This window comes from Phaeoacremonium minimum (genome assembly GCF_000392275.1).
Source record: "Phaeoacremonium minimum UCRPA7 unplaced genomic scaffold PA7_03_scaffold_592, whole genome shotgun sequence".
Lineage (NCBI taxonomy): Eukaryota > Fungi > Ascomycota > Sordariomycetes > Togniniales > Togniniaceae > Phaeoacremonium > Phaeoacremonium minimum.
Window position 1 is genome coordinate 244,427 of NW_006921494.1, and position 16,237 is coordinate 260,663.

Genomic DNA, 16,237 nt, shown 5'->3' on the forward strand with positions numbered 1-16,237 from the left:
AAGATGAGTTTCTGATGAATCATAGGTGATGGCTATATAACTGACAGCCACTTGCTCCTCATGACTCCCTGGGATGTCTATGTTTGCTGCTCGGATGCCAAATGAGCCCAGCAATGTCACGTCGTATTTTTTATGCCCACGCTATACTTACGACCTCTAGCAAAAGCCATATAAAGGACAAAAGACTCGAAACTGTCAATGGACTAGGCGAGCTGGCGTAGTTGCAGCCCCGGATGACTTCTGGCGGAATCGCAGACAGCAGGGCCGTCGATAATGTCCAGTAGGTGAAGGTTCAGTTCCGAGCCGAGTTACCTTTTTGGCTTTTTTTTTATTCATCTCAACTTGTTATTGTTATGTTTGCCCCTTTTTTGCGATGGTGTTGTGTTGCTCGGGTGAGATGTATCACAGCAGAACGTGACATGTTTACAAACAAAGTAGTAATTGGGACAAGAGTCTGACAAATTTTTCACAAGACGTTGACCGCCTGGTCAGGCAAGGCTACGGAGGCGGTTATGACTGCTCCTTTCCGACGAGGTATAGGAGGGAATATCCTAGATAGGAGAGCGGTGAAGGGGCGGTGTAAGCCTCATCTCTATCAGCTGGATTGCCTACTTATCTATCTAATCCTGATATGGCTGCCTTCTTTTCCAATTCTCGGTCTACGGCTCTATACACGGCGGGCACAGAGAAGATCTTAATCATGACTGGATAAGGCGGCCTAGTATGGGCGGTGGGAGCCTGTTCCGATCTGGGGAAGTGGAATTTCCGCAGCCTCGTCGGCCCCCAGCCCACCCCCCGTTACTCACCGCTTTGCCCTGTCTTGCCTGCTTGAGCTTAGATCGGGACTTTGAAATTCCAAACGATCGGTACGGTGTGGAGTTGACTGCCTTAGTTTGTTCTATTCCTAAACCGAGCAAGGTCAAATTTAGGTAGCTCAAGGCTTGACCGCGGCAAAGTTGTCCCAAGGTAACGGTACGACCAACGACCTTTCTTGGCCTGGGGCGTCTAGACGGGTGCCTTGCTTGGGTGGGACAAGCACACACCTTGCAGGCACACCGTAACACAATCACGGAGATACACCTCGAGTTGGTTTTTTGAAGGGCTTGCACTCGTCAACGACCAGACGGGGCGAGGACCGGTGTGATGGTCACCGTTCCGCTGCATGGTCTGGGACTAGTATGAGGGGATAATCGGGGAAGATCCAATATTACTACTGTCACAGCAGACCCCATAAACGTCTGGAGAATGGTTGCACCGGTAGTTTCTGGGGTATAATAGGCTCACGCTAGAGACCGAATCATGATGCGCGAGATTCTGATGTTACACGATCGTAGGAGTCAGCTGTCTGGCTGCTGCAACCCGCACATCGTGTCTCAGGCCTCGCTCCCCCCTTGACCAAAGGGGAAGCTGCCCCGAGCATCGTAAATCCGCGACGAAGGCACCGGATGGTAACATGTATAGCAAATTGGCAGACAATTGATTGGAGGGCTCCGGTGGACGCATGTTCTATGCTGCCCACCCCCACATCAGATGCCAGCCCCTGGGAAGGTGTAAAGCTCGCGTGCTTGATCATGAGATGATTAATGAGTGTCAATGTCATTATGGTATTCGAACAAGAATGAGTCAAGACGAGATAGAGGGACGGGGCAAAGCTACTCGTAATAGGTAACAGAGTCGAGCAGAAATGGACGGGTTGCAGAACCGAGGATACTATCGTTGACCAATCGAAGCGGCGTCCTCGAGCACGCAGTAATCATTGTGTCTTCATCGCCTCTTTCTGCATCAATCAATCTGCTGCGTCTGGATGCACCCCGCTGACTGCCCTCCACGGCATGCGTGCACTCCAGCGGTTCCCCCATCCTCCCAGCAAAGCTGAACATGATGGCGTCACACCAGGCTTCTGAGTCGCCTGTCTGCTTGCATGCCTGCCTACGGGGAGGAGGGCTTGCGTCTGCTTCATGTAGGGAAAAAGAAAAGGTAAGATGAAAGGCAAGATGCATGTATCTCTGCGCGCCGTTGGATAAGATCCGAGAGCCTGCAATGGCTAGGGATGCTCCCTGTCTCCCGCTCCAATTGTGGCTTCGGGTGCAGCTGGGCTAATGAATGTTGCGCTTTGTGACGGCTTCTTTTCGTCTTCTCTCTCTTTTCATCTTCCTTCGTCCCGCTCTGACGGAAGGCGGAACTTGTTAGCAGCTTATGCGCGGGGCAGGTCTCGGCCTTGTACCGGGGACACTGGGTGCTGATGTGTCGACAGCTCTGTGGGCCAGCGGCGCCCTGGCCAACCGGAACCGCTGGTCAGAGGGAGATGATGGCGAGTAGAGGCGCATGTACGAATGCATGGGCCTATATGCAATGTGAAGAATGATGCCAGAGCGGACGACGACAGGCGAAGTGGGAAGTGGAGACGTGGAGAAGTCGAGCAAATGCGTCGCTCATGTATGGAACCGGATTGCTGGATGGCATGGAGCTTGGAGCTCTGGCAGCTCGGGTCCAACGCACGAGAAGACGGTTGTGGTAAGGCGTGGCGCACCTTGGACAGATTATGGTGGATGACTAGTTGTCCAGAAAGGATTACACTGGCTATCGTGGCCATCATATACGGGACGGCACGGGGAATTAGTACAATGTCGATCTCGGATATAGATAGCTCGATTCGGCATCCAAGACGTCGACGAATGTGTCGCTGGAAGACTGACTAGAAGACTTGACGGAGGTATGACAAAACGCAATGAAGGTTCAATGTCATATTTGTATTCTTTTGCAGTGACATCATTCTCTCGTACAATCACTGCTATGTATACACTGTTCAGCCCTCCCTTAACAAAGCAAATCTCTAAACTCCTGATATGCACTGATCGCATAGAACTTGTGGGTATCGAAAGCTGCAGTCTGGATACTAGACCAGAACACCGTAAAACCCCATCAAAGTCAGGCTCCGAGCCAAGTCGTGTTCCCGAAACCCAAATGTAACCCCGTTAGCACAAGAACCGTTTTCTGATGCCGTCCGTCCCAGAAAGCAGAACGCTGTTGCAAAAATATAGTATGAAATACGGATATGAAATGGGTATAGGACGCAGTAGTCGAATACAATTGAGATAGCGCCACTTGAAGCGGGCTTCTGAGCGGACCGAGAAGAATGTAATCGTCGCTAATTAAACGTATCCCCCGGTAGACTAAGGACCGGTGGAAGCTGCTCAAAGCAGTTTCCGGAGGAAATAAAACGTGGTGTGGCAAGAAAATTGCATGATCAAGGAGATTGATCTGGAAGAGATTGGTGGCGTCTTTGAGATAGTCGCGCCCAAGAATCTGTCCTCGGAAGAATGTCGATATCATCGGGAAACTTCGTGAAGCGAGGTGCCTCTACATCTGCAGAAGTGACAGGTCCCTGAAAAGAATCGGGGGGTATGTTTGCATCATCCCGGGACCAGAAATACAATACATCTTGCTCCCATCTGTTGATATCCCAGATGGAGAGATGCGATAGAAAGGTCGAGTGAAGAAGTTCTACTTCCATTGGGGAAGTGCGGAGCTTTTGTAAAAGCCATCGATTTATTAAGTCAGACTTGTCGCCTTCCTTGAAGTCTGAAACGAGCATTTCAATGTTGAGTTCCTTGCTAGCTGCCGCAAATACAGCCTGCCTCGTTGGATCATCATCTGGAAGTCGCATCGCTTGTTGAAATGCTCTCTTGGCCGTTAACGGAAAATTAATGTTGAGTATATGGGACGGATTTGTCAACAGCAAGGGGTATTGAGGGTGCGCCAACGATTCGTCACCTTCAAAGTTGAGGGACATATCGTCATCGTCGTCGTCGTAGATGTCGGGCTGAAAGCTGTATATCTCGTGCATTGGGGCGTGCTGGGGGAACACACCCTTCTCCTCGCAGAGAGCTTTGAGACGACTGACTTCGCTACCGCACTTTTTGATTTCATCTTGCGCTTCTCTGTGCAGACTTTCGAAGTTGCGAATGGTCTTCTCATATTCCGAATGTCGTCGACGAGAGGCCATGCTTTCTCGAGGGTGAAGTTGTTGAACTTGCCTCCTGTGTTCTTGCTCTTGTTCGGCGACTAATTTATTCATGATGAGATCTTCAAGATGTTCCTCGGCAAGTTGCAGGTTTCCAACAGCGGACATGAACTCATCGTACAGAGGATGAGTGTCCTCACGCCGAGCTGTGGGTATGCCCAGTAAGGAAGTCCGTGATGGCGGTACGTCGTCTTCGTCCGAGAAGTCATGGGGGCGTTTTCTCTGAGGCCCAGAGGGTGTATACAGTGCCTTTAAGAACTGTCTTTCGAGAAAAGTTGCCTGGGTTTCTGCCCTGCTCAGCTTGTCTTCTAGTTCCTCTATGACGGCCTCGAGCTCTTGATACTCAGTTCGAGTGGATTGCATATGTTTGAAACGTGAATCAAGCGATTCAAGTGTAATAGAGTGCGAGTCGGGTGCCCCTTTGGTCAGCAATGGCCGAAGTATAGCCATGAATGAGTTGTCAGCTGTGTCCTTGGTCTCCCGGCTACTTTTGAGTTTCCTTCGCTGCTGATGAATCAGCCCCCTAAGTTCTTGGATCTCATCCCGCTTGTCTTCAAGGCGTTCATAATCTTTATCTAGACGGTGGTGACGTTGCTCCTCGCTGTCTTCAGAGGAAGACGAAGAATCAGAATCATCCCCGGCATTCCACCTTGCAGTGCGATATTGCATTCCTCGTACTTTCCCCTTTCGTCTGTATTCGCCATCCTCCTTAGGATTCGTACTTCCAATCCTCGTGTCTGATTCTGACGACGTGCCATCTTCATCTGAATCCAGTTCTTCGATGGACTCTTCAGAGTCATCAGAAGGAGGATACACAGGTGGAGGGGGCGGCCGTTTCAGACCCGTTGAGGTGATAGGCCCGAGACTTGCCTGGCCACCGTGAACAGGTTGGGTTTTTCTGTCAGCCCTGGCCCCGGGCCTCGGTGGAGGTGATATGAGTGTAGACCTCGATAGATTCGAATGTATTGAATCCTTCAAAGTCCGATGTTTTGAGTTTCGGATGGAGTTCGCCTGCCTAATGGAAGGCGGAAGCATGCGTCGCCCCCGCCATCGACTGGTTGATGAGGATGAAGACGTTGTCGACGCGTCAGAGCTATCAGCGTCTGGATATACCGCCGGCGCGCGATTTCCATTGTGTGGATGTTTAAAAGCATCGAAGTACGGCGATGGATCGCCGGGGCGTCCTTGTTGGCCCCATTCTAGCCCGTTGGCGGCGAATTGTGGATCGTGCCGAATGTCTGCTCCTCCTCGTGGCGGTTGTGGTGATGATGGCGCTGCCATGAAGAAGCGACCCGCCGCCCATTTGGTCAGAAGGATTCGAGGATCGGGTCGGGCGTGGCCCTTGATGAAAGGGCCGTGATAAGAGCGCTGGGAGAGTCTCTTCGATGGGACGGAGGTTATCGACGCGTGGTAGTGGTGGTGTTGGTGCTGGAGCTACGTCCCCACAATCGATGCTAGGCTCTTCGGCTCGGATCGCTGGGGAAGGAGCCTTGGAGGTTTGGGCGTGGTGGACTTTGGCAGAGCCGCTCCCGGTGCACCTGCCCGTCACAATACGGTACCACAGTTACGAGTATGACCTAACAATGTAGGTAGGTAGGCAGGTAACCCTCGAGTCAGGTGTTTTCCTTCCCGCCCGCATTCTCTCGCACACACAAGACACGCATAACACATACCACAACTGCACCCACACTCTCCTTACCAACTCTGCTGCTCGACCAATTTAGAACTCGACAACAGGCAGGAAAAAGGAATGCCAGGGCCAGCAGTCATAGCCCCTGATGCCCTATCACAGCGCGCACTTCAATCGTCAGGCGGTAAGACGCCCAGGACAGCACCAATCACGAGTCAATCAATATGCCATACGTCGCACTCCGCAAATAATGTGGTGAATGAAGCCTGTCCGGCTTATTGTTGCCGTCAACGTTAACCTGGAGGAGCCAGCCAACTCGGATGGCCTGCGTGCTACACAGCCTATGCTACACCACACGATGTAGGTGACTGACAACGAGGCGACGGAGAGCCAGGACAAGGGCTTGAGGTGATGGCACCAGAGACCCGCCTAGTCCAGCAGGCCGCGCTACTATGTATGGAGGCGGACATGGGTTGGGATGGGTCCCGGCTGCTGCATACGACCTCGAAAAGCGCAGGACGAGTGGGCTCTCGCTCGATTGTAGAGCGACTTACCAGGTACGCGGGGTGCTTCCTCGGCCCTAAGAGAATTACATGTCGGCTCGCTTGACAGAGAGAGACAGGCCAGGCCAGGCCAGGACTGCTCATCCGCTTCCCCATCCCACATCGGCATCGCGGCCTTATCTCAGCCATTAGGTACGCATTGTCGCCAGACTTTTGTGTAATTTTCATTCGGGAAGCGTGGCCGCATATCCACCATCCACACCAGGTCTCCCGGCCAAGCTCCTTTATTGCCAGCAGGTCAGAGTCCTCGTCATTGGCTCTGGACCAAGTCACGCGTGGATTCGCGCGTCCCAGCGAGAGTGGGGTGGGGTTGTCTTGCCTGCGTCCGTCCCTCTCTGCAGTCAGTCTCGCTGGGTCGTCTGCTCCGAGTTACCACTTGCTTTACACATATACTCACTTACATACATCCATCGTATGCGCAATCACAAGCCAGGGAGGGCCCCAGGTGCTTCGCGCACGCAAGACGAAACGAACGAAACGAAAGACGGCCCTTTGAGGACACCACCATCCTCCTCTGGCCGTCTCCCGTCTGCTACGCTCCCACCCCATTCTGTTTCTTCCCCTCTTGTCTGGTGCCGCTGGTGCTGTGCGGCTCAAAAACAGTCACACTTTACCCCGGCCTTCCTACTCCAGTGTACTAAATAGCCGGAGAGGGTCGGGCCCGTCCCAGTTGGATAACCCCTCAACCCGCGCGACCCATCCACCCGTCTTCTCTCCTCAGCCGCCTGTGGACACTTGCGACCTCCTATGATCGACTCCAGTCTTGCGCAACAAGTCGCACAAGCCCCTAGAGGCAGCAAGATGTCACGATGTACAAAACATCCAAGAAGTCGAAGGATCGCAATGATGATATAGATTGGGACTACGACCATCCCCTCCTAGATCCGGACCGTCAGCAGTGGTATTATGAAGGTGTCAGAAGAAATGGTATGGCTAGCATGGAGCGCCCGTCCGCACACGTAACTAACTCCCCTATTAGGCAAGAAGGTCAAGAAATATGTCAAACCCGAGAATTCGCAGGAGGGCGCTGGATCACAGGACACGACGGTACCGCGCGGCAACCTCGAAGAAATCACACATGGCATGGGATCTTTAGATGTTGATGATGGCTATGGTGGACCTCAAGAGTACAGTTTCGGTGGTGGAGGTGTGCCTCAAGGTGCGCTTTCCTTTACATATACCATTCTTCAAGCCGTTATCAGGAGCTCATAACTTAAAGTAGAAACCCACCGGGACGAGCTGAGTTCGACGTCAACCTTCCCCCAGACCTCGGGGGGATATGTACCAACAACTACACCCGGGACAGATCCTTTCAATCCAAATGTCCAGACACCCGATGCGCCATATCCTGAGCAAGGTGATTATCCTCTTGAAAATCAGCCATACCCACCACAGCATCATCGCCGTACCTCTGAAGCCGATCAATATCCACCTCAGCACTTTGACGACGGCTCTGGAGGTACGAAGCATCACCGATCTGGTAAGAAAGATAAAGGGCAACGGAAAGGGAAGGGTGGTACGAGTGGAGGCGATTTTCCTGAAGACCCGTTCTACGGCACTCCATCCGTAGTTGAAGGTTATGACCAAAATCAGTCATCATCTTGTGTGTAGCCTAATCCTCACTACTGCGATGTTCGCTACTAATGGTTGCCAGATCCACCAGGTCAATCGGAGCCTGGTTATAGTACACCCCAAGGCGGGGTTGATCCCGACTATACATATCAGGAGCCCACCCGAGAATCCCGGCGTGATAAAGGGAAAGGTCGTGCTGCCGAGCACGAAGGTCATAGCAAACATCATCGCCATACTGGTCACGGAGGGACCGGGTCTGTCGACGAGGCATATGGATCAGGATCTGGTATTGACCCTAGTCAGGGGCAGTCTGGGTCTTATGGAGGATTTCCACAAGAGCCGTATGGTACTAGCCCTGGCGGACCGCTTGAGTCCATTCCAGAATTGGGAACAACAGGAGGTGTGTACGTTATATAATCTATCTAGGTGTACTATTAACCACGTACAGGTTCCATAGAAGCCGGTCGTGGCACTGGTGATCAGGCTCCTTGGAACCCAGACGCTCCAGGAGGCGGGGATGATTACGTTGACGACGACGCAGATGACCGCGAGTTCCAAGAGGCTCTTAAGCAAAGTCAAGCCGAGTATTACGGGGGCCTATCAGGGCAGGAAGGAGGCCCTTCACAGGCACGCGCCTATGGTATGTTACCAATTGATTTCAATGTAAACAGTATAGCTCACATTATGCAAAGGCGCACCACCAGAGTCACCATATCCCGGATATGAAGGCACCCAAAACCCCCCGTCCTATTACCCTCAGATGAGTACTTCGACACCAGGTTATGTTTCTGGTACTCCTGGTAACCAGGAGCGATTAGACCCCAGTAAGTGACGCAAATACCATGTATGGAATTGTTTGCTCAACACTTATATCAGGATTCAAGGTCGAGCCTTCCCAGAAGTTCGCTCCTGGAGAGGTTGGTGTTTATCTGGAATTGTTCTTAGAAAAGTCGTTAACTCCTCGCAGGTCTTCAAAGTTCTTTGGTATGAGCCGAAAGGCTCTTTGCCAGCCGGGCCGCCTGGTGGTGGAAGTATGATCTCGGATATAATCAAGCTGAAAGACCATGTTGAGAATTACTTTGTTGGATTTCGGCGATTCATTGTTATTGCCAATGATGAGGGACACTGCACCTGCGTGTAAGTCATCTCATTGTCGTACCGCTAGTGTATAACAAGAAGCTAAATTCCTTGCAGTCCAATCTTGACATATGATAGGCAAGGCTGCAACAAGAAAGGGGCCAAGCCTAAAAAACACGGAATTATTGTCGAAGAAGGGACGAAGCCAAAGCTGCTCAAGAACGAGCCGACACTTGGTTTTGATCCGGTTCGGATAAAAATCACCTCGAGAAATGAGAAGATATCTCGAGAGTCTCGAGTGAACTACTCGAAGCTTGTCACCATCGAGCACAATGTCAAGGTTTTCTTCATCGGTCACATTCTTCCAGATGATTTTGACGTTGTCAGAGACGCAGTTGATACTTGCTGGGATAATAAAGACCGTCGATCCCACAATCGGAGGAGAAATAGGGATTGAGATGAGACCGATGCCTGTCATCGGCACAAAAGCTGCCAGGCCATGTATACACATGGCTGGTGTGCGCACGTTTACACTCCTCGACGTTTTCTCTGCTGCCAAATACTGGCACTAGTCACCAATACGTTTAGGTCGGATACGCCTCCTCTATCACCTCCGTTGGAGAGCGCAAGGGAACCATGGCAGACTGCAGAAACTATTCCCAAACATATGGCACAATTCTCATCTACTCGCAACCTGATTTTTGCTGATTTCTTTTACCCGCTCTTTTCGTTTGGATGGCACCGCATGATTATGGTATGACTGATGGTCGATGGAAAGTGGGCAGACTGGCATATGAGCAACAGCACGGGGTAAATATGGTAACAGACCCGCCCCAGCACAGACGGAATGATGAACATGGTCACGGTCATGGAAACTACGACGTTATGAAGGCATCAGCGATTTCGGATAATCATTGGAGGTTATGGATATCATCAGCGAATTGGATTGCATTTGTCTGGGGACAGGGAAGGTGAGGTTTCGCTTCTCACCACCATGTCAGAACGACATATCATACCGCCTTAGTGAAGTCTTTAGTTATTTCTATTCAAGACGGGATTGCTGTTGAACCGCATTGCAAATTATATCAGCCTCAATTGTCGATTCGTTTTGTTTGCCCATCGTTACTTCCTTCTCCCTCCTAAATACATTGCCTTCAAGGACGAGTGGTATTGTGGTCTCGTGTCTAGCAGAAGCAAGGGGAGATCCGAAACCTCGGGACCGGTGTTCGGCTATCTCTTCCTTCTGCCGGGTGGAGGTGGGGTCAACCGGTTGGGTGTGACGGGTTAGCAAGAGACTGCTTTTGCATTGCTTTTGAAATATTCCAGCATGACTGGCAGGTTCTATTGAACTCGATTCTTCGAAAAAGAAGCTTCATATGAAGTCAATGGTAGAATCAAACGCAGAACAATAGCATCAACAATTCTCTAGTATCAATAGCAGCAGACCTGCTGAAAAAACAGCCTAGAACAGCCCTGCCAAGCTAAAAGTGGTGTCTGCACATGGGCCTAGACCCTGCTCCCTGCGGGTGGCTCTGCCCCGCACAAAGTGGGCGATCCCGGCATCTCCAGGGCTTGCACAGCCAATCGGCGGGGTCCTAAAAGCGTCATTCTAGTCTAGCAGTGACGCTGCGGCTTGTGAAGTTTATTTTCGACGTCTCTCCCCGGGGCGGCGGCAGGTGGAGGCTCTTAGGACATCATCCCATTTTGACCACGTGCCAGTCTTGATCTTCTCGACCTCCGATGCAGTCTCAGTCCTCTCCCGACACTGTGATATTGCTGCCATACATGAAGAAGAAGAAGAAGGTGCTACTGCAATCCTCAATTCGAATCGGCAAGGAGACGGCAACGTGCATCTTCAACGACGTGCGATTGTCGCGGAGGAGGAGTGAGTGCCTTGTCCTTTGAAGCAGGGCAGACTGCGAGACAAACATCCGGTTTTGGCTGTCCTACCCGGAGCATACACACCTCAGCACACCAAACCACAATACAATAGAATACAACACAACACAACACAATACGGTACCATCAAAGACGGTACAATACCAGACAATACGACGCAATTTCTATTCTATTCAACACACTCCATTCCCGCTGGCCATGCGCATATCCTGGAGATATCTCAGCCGTCCCTCCATTCTCCGACCCGTGCACAAATAGGCGGGCTTGATATATTTCACTGCATCTTTTTTCTTTCACCATCGACATCCCAGATACGACTCGTCTGGGTAACTTTCACCAATTGATTCGCCACTCCACTTCTTTCCTACCCATTGCCCATTTTCCACACGCGAGCTTTCCTCTTCTTGCCCACCATGTCCGTCTCACCACCGCCACCGAAGCGCCAGAAGATGGATTCGCCGACCAGCCAGCCGTCCTCTGCTGAGCCATCCGCTCTCCTCGACTCGGCCGACACCCCCGTGGGTGGTTCCCAGGCGATTCAGTCCCATGCGGATAGTGGCGAACTGTCGTCTCGGGTGCCAAACGTCAATGGCCAACCTGCCATCCAGGGTGTCAGATGGCCTTCCAATTGCATTCCTCACGAGATCTACAATCTCATCGCGGACTACCTGTCTCGCTCCGACATCCAGAACTTGCGCTTAGTGAACCGCGAGTTCGACCACAATCTGTCCAGCCGTTACTTTAATAACGTCGTGGTCACTTTCAGACCCGAATTCTCCGCCTTGTATGGCTCGCTCGACTCAGGCCTCGGCGTGATGATCGACTCTCAGCAGGGCGCATTGGCAGGTCAGATTGATCACAATGTGGCAGAGAACTCACCTCGCGCTGGAAGCGATAGCGCGTCCACACTCTCCCGCAATGGCTCACCTTCCAAAACCAACGAGCTCCCCACAACACGAAAATCGGTCATGTCAGACGGATTTCGAGTCTTCCAACAATTCGGTCCAGAGACAATCAAGAAGTTTGCTCTGGCGCTCGAGCTGAATGAACTCGATCTGGCATATCCGCCGGTCAAGCTGAGCCAGGAAATCGTGAAGGCCCCTTGGGGTCTCTACCGCTGGCCCATCAAAGAATATCCCCGATATTCAAAGCTAGAGGGCTTGGAGAAGCTGGCCGACGAGACCCAGTACATGAAGGAGGCATTTCGTTGGCTGACATCAGTCAATGAGATAGGCATTTCGTGTGATGCTGGCCTGGGATATCTCAGGGGCCCAGACAAAAACCACCTCTATCAGCCTCTCTCACTCTCTGTTTTCAAGCCTACCAACTACCATCAGGACGAGAATGATCACCATTGTAGTGCAGAAGAAGCCGACGGCAGATCCATGAGCCTGATCATCTTGAAGCAGATGGCCATGAATGCAGGCTATGATGATAACGAGTGGCACTGGGCAGTTCTTCGGCTGTTGGAGGATGAGGGACGCAATGTTCGTTGGGTTGAGCAGCGCAATGCCAATGGCGATAAGATCGCCACCGCAGTGCCCCGATACCCAGTCGACCAAACTACGACGAAGCAGGAGATACTCAATATCATCGAAAGTCTGATCAATTCTCCAGAGATTAACAACCCTAGAGAGGTCGTTGAGGAGAACATGGATGTGGCAGTCTTTAATGATGACCTTCCAGGCGTGCGAGTGCATGCTAGAACCATTTATCGCCGCCTAAGCCATCCGCCACCTCTTTCCATCCCGGAGCTCCCTGCGACAAAGTCAATTGGTCTTGTACCTTCGAACCTCACCCCTGCTCAAGCTGAGATGCTTCTAGAGCTCGACTGGGCCCACCGTGCACTGATGCAATCATACGTCATTGCCGTCATGGACAACAAGGACGCCTTTTTGAACCTGACCACCCTCACCGTTGCCCGTATTTCGGGCAGTCACATCGAGTTTCTCTGCAAAGATGAGTTCTGGGATGCATTGACTTCGGTGACCAACTTCTCCATCGGTGTCATACCGGAATGGCGTTCAATTAAGAAGTCTGACACTGGAATCGAGCAGAGACATGAGAACCCACTGGACACGTACGCCCATGCTTTCAAGCTACTACACGAATACGTCGGCAAGAGAGAGAATATCAAGTCACTGCACTTTGAGTGGATATGCGGCGGCGAGTTTGCTATGGGCATCAGCCAACGCGATCGATATATACTCCCCGCGCCTGTCGTGCACAGCTCGACCCTTCTGCTCTTTGAAAGATGGTATCAAAGCATGATCTCGCTTCCTCACGTCACGCATCTGTCTCTAAAGAATTGCTGGATTCCACCGCATGTATTCCTTCATACAGTACAGCGACTTTCGGAGCTCTCGTTGACACATCTCGAGCTCGAATCCGTCTCGCTCACGGGTTGCCCATCAAGCAATCACGAGACGAGCATAATTCCTGGAGGCCCTGGAGCTAAGCCAACCCATTGGCCCTGGCCATTATGCTGCGGTGCTGAGCCAGGCCAATTCTTCCTGCTCCAGCGTCCAGCGCAAGCTGGCGCTGCCATGCAGCCTCCTCCAGCACCCCCTGCCTTGCCGCACCACCAGCTAAATATGCTTGGACCTTTCCCACCGGGCTTGATGGCTGGCAATAACGGAGCGTTGCAGTTGCAAAATGCTGTCCAGCAGCTGCAGATGATGGGTCCTGGCCACAACGTAGGCCATCTTCCGATAGCCATGAACACTTCAATCATGCCACCTGTGACCAATCCCGCAGTCGGCAGTATCTGCCGCTGGCGCTCCTTCTCCTGGCCGCATGTGCTGGCCAGCCTGTCGCTCAACCCAGATGCGGTGAAGGATTACTACACGACCTGCACCTCCGACGATCGCGCACACTACCGCGCTATGAAGGAGCTCGAGCAGTTCTTCGTGCCGCAGGTCCCTCACAAGACGAATAGACTTCAGTCTGTGAAGTTCAAGTCGTGCGGCTACGCCATAGTCGACCACCCCGCCGTGAACAACTGGGACATGATCCCCAACGAGTACCTCCTCGTCGCGCACCGTAACGAGCTGCCGCGCGAGCTTAAGGATCTCGACGGCGCCATGCTCACCTCCAACGAGCCGCTGCTCGCCAAGACGCTCAACTACATCTCCGACGAGGAGCAGCACGTCCTGCGCTCGCTCCACGGGCTCAACTTTGGCTGGCAGCACATCTACGACGAGGTGCTGATCGACATCGCCAAGGCGGACGGCAATCCTGATCCCGGCGCTTGTCGCTTCTACGGCGAGATCGTCAGGGACAAGACCGCGCCAGAGGCCGATCTCGTGTCTACTGCTTGATGCAGTTTCGAAGACTCCCTCAGCTACGACTTCTCTTCTTTGTATATCACCACACAGCCACTCTGTAACGGGCTGTCTCTTTCTTCTGCTTCTTTATTCGAAATCCTCAAACGACATTGCATAACCACCTCGCCCGTGATTTCGGCTCAGGCGACGAAGGCATTGGAGCGTCACTCACGGAGGAAACAACACGATGAGCTACGAGATTGACTGAATTGGCATCGGCAGCTGCATAACCGATTTGGTGTTGGAAATAGTGTAATATAGTACGGACGTCACTTAGGCGACAGAGCCGACTCTTTGGACGGCTTCTCTTACGATATAGAGTTGCGATTTCAGGGCGTTGCCAGGCAGAGGGCTTGCTTTCATCGTGGAAGCAGTTGCGAAGATTGTGCCTGCTGGTAGTGCTGGACGACGAGTTCTCACTGGCCTCGGTGGAATTTGGTCTTTGCTAAGAGACATGTTTTGAGCAAGGGGGCTCGGATGTGGCATAGATATTAGACAGAACTTGGCTCTATAACAGTCATAGTGTAGAAAAGGTTCATCAACTTGCAGTTCTCGGCTTCGAATTGGTAGTCGCTCATTTGGTACTTGTGAATATGAGGACTTGTAAACATCATGAGGAGTATCACCAACACAGTTGCAACAAGTCACCATGAACGGCAATGTAAGCCTTGGTTGGGTTTGTAATCTTTCTCGGTGATTTATTGAGAAATCATGAATTTATCCCTTTTGGATTGCATGCCAGGACCATGAATATTGATGCCATGCTCACATACACCTGTCCCTAAAAGCAAAGCCCAACGTACGAAAACCCCGATTCCCTACCGCCGCCTCAGCTTTCCATTTCCCCCCTCAATTGGTGGTGTTTTGGACGCTCTATGCGGCGGTGATGGCCTTGCGCACGCGCGCTCCACGCTGTCTTGAGCTGAGATGCTCCTCACGAGCGACAACCGCATCCGACTTCTGGACGACCTCCTCAGCCTCGGTCAGGATAAGCTCAATGTGGCAGGGGTTGGACATGTAGGGGTTGATCTAGAGCGTGAAATGTTAGTTGGACCAGATCTCGTTTGTTTTCCTCTTCGGGTGGAACTATAAACATACACGACCGTGAGCACGGTATGTCCTTCGTCGCTGCTTGGGGGCCTGGTTGACTTGGATGTGCTTGACAATCAGGTTGCCGGTGTCGAGACCCTTGGCGTCGGCGTTGGACTCAGCGTTCTTCAGGAGACCGAGGAGGAACTCGGCGGACTTGGTGGGCCAGCGGGCCTTGGAGACACCAAACTGCTTGCCTATAGTCAAAACAGGGTCAGCATTTCATTCATACTCGTAACTTTCAATGCCGTCTTCCTGCTGCAAAATCTGCCAGATCCACAGTGCCTCCTCTTGACCATTTCTCCTCACAGCATTCGTATCCAGTCACAATGTCTCGGGGGTCGGAATAAAAATCGTACCTTGAGCAGTTCGGCCAGTGCTGCCGGCGTAGCGGCGCATGGGGACAGCCTCGACCTTCTCCTTGACGTTCTCGAGGAACTTGACGGCGCGCTGCAGCTTCCAGCCGTTGATGGCCTGGGCGGTCTCGCGGGTGTTCTTGAAGGAAACGCGGAGGTAGGCACCGCGGGCGCGGGCCGACTTTGACGGCGCGATCTCAGTTGCTGCGTATCGGACCTGTACAGAGAGAGAAACAAACGGTCAGCCATCATGTGTGCGGTGTTTTGAGGGCATCACTGCCGTCCTGCCAATTGAGCCGTTCCCCCTCCAGACGATGTCCTCCATCACTGCAGCCCGCAAACCGGGGGTTTGGGTCTTGTGTGAAGTGGGAATATCGAAGTGAAGACCTCCCTCCTCTAACTCGGCAGCATCATTGTCGGGTTCGCACTCACCATCTTGACTGTTCGTTGGGCGGATGGACTCGATGGGTTGACGTTGGGAGGGTTCCAATTTGTGAGGGCTTGAACTTTTTGCTTAGCGTTGCCCCGACTCGCTCCTACCGAATTTGGCGGTCGCACTTTCCTAGGGCAAACCCTACCCTCACCCGACCGTACTTTCGGGTACCCCTCTAGACGGTGACCAAGCCTTAAACACACGCTAACAGTATCTAACAAACCATACGCTATTCTCCTCTGTCTGCCGATTATTGACGTTAGATTAT

At 52.2% G+C, this 16,237-nt stretch overlaps 2 protein-coding genes across 2 annotated transcripts; one reads left to right on the plus strand and one right to left on the minus strand.

Annotated features, from left to right (window-relative positions):
* Positions 1-11,178: 11,178 nt before the first annotated feature.
* On the plus strand, positions 11,179-14,085 carry UCRPA7_8390 (putative f-box domain-containing protein; the record flags this gene model as incomplete). The annotated part of the gene is made up of 2 exons (XM_007920903.1): positions 11,179-12,987; positions 13,414-14,085. The coding sequence occupies 2 exons, from the start codon at positions 11,179-11,181 to the stop codon at positions 14,083-14,085; spliced, it is 2,481 nt and encodes an 826-aa protein (XP_007919094.1).
* An 879-nt stretch (positions 14,086-14,964) lies between these two features.
* UCRPA7_8391 (putative 60s ribosomal protein l17 protein) lies at positions 14,965-15,971 on the minus strand (the record flags this gene model as incomplete). Its single annotated transcript, XM_007920904.1, has 4 exons — positions 14,965-15,120; positions 15,190-15,377; positions 15,540-15,753; positions 15,969-15,971. 4 exons carry the CDS (start codon positions 15,969-15,971, stop codon positions 14,965-14,967), a joined length of 561 nt encoding a protein of 186 aa, XP_007919095.1.
* Positions 15,972-16,237: the final 266 nt, after the last annotated feature.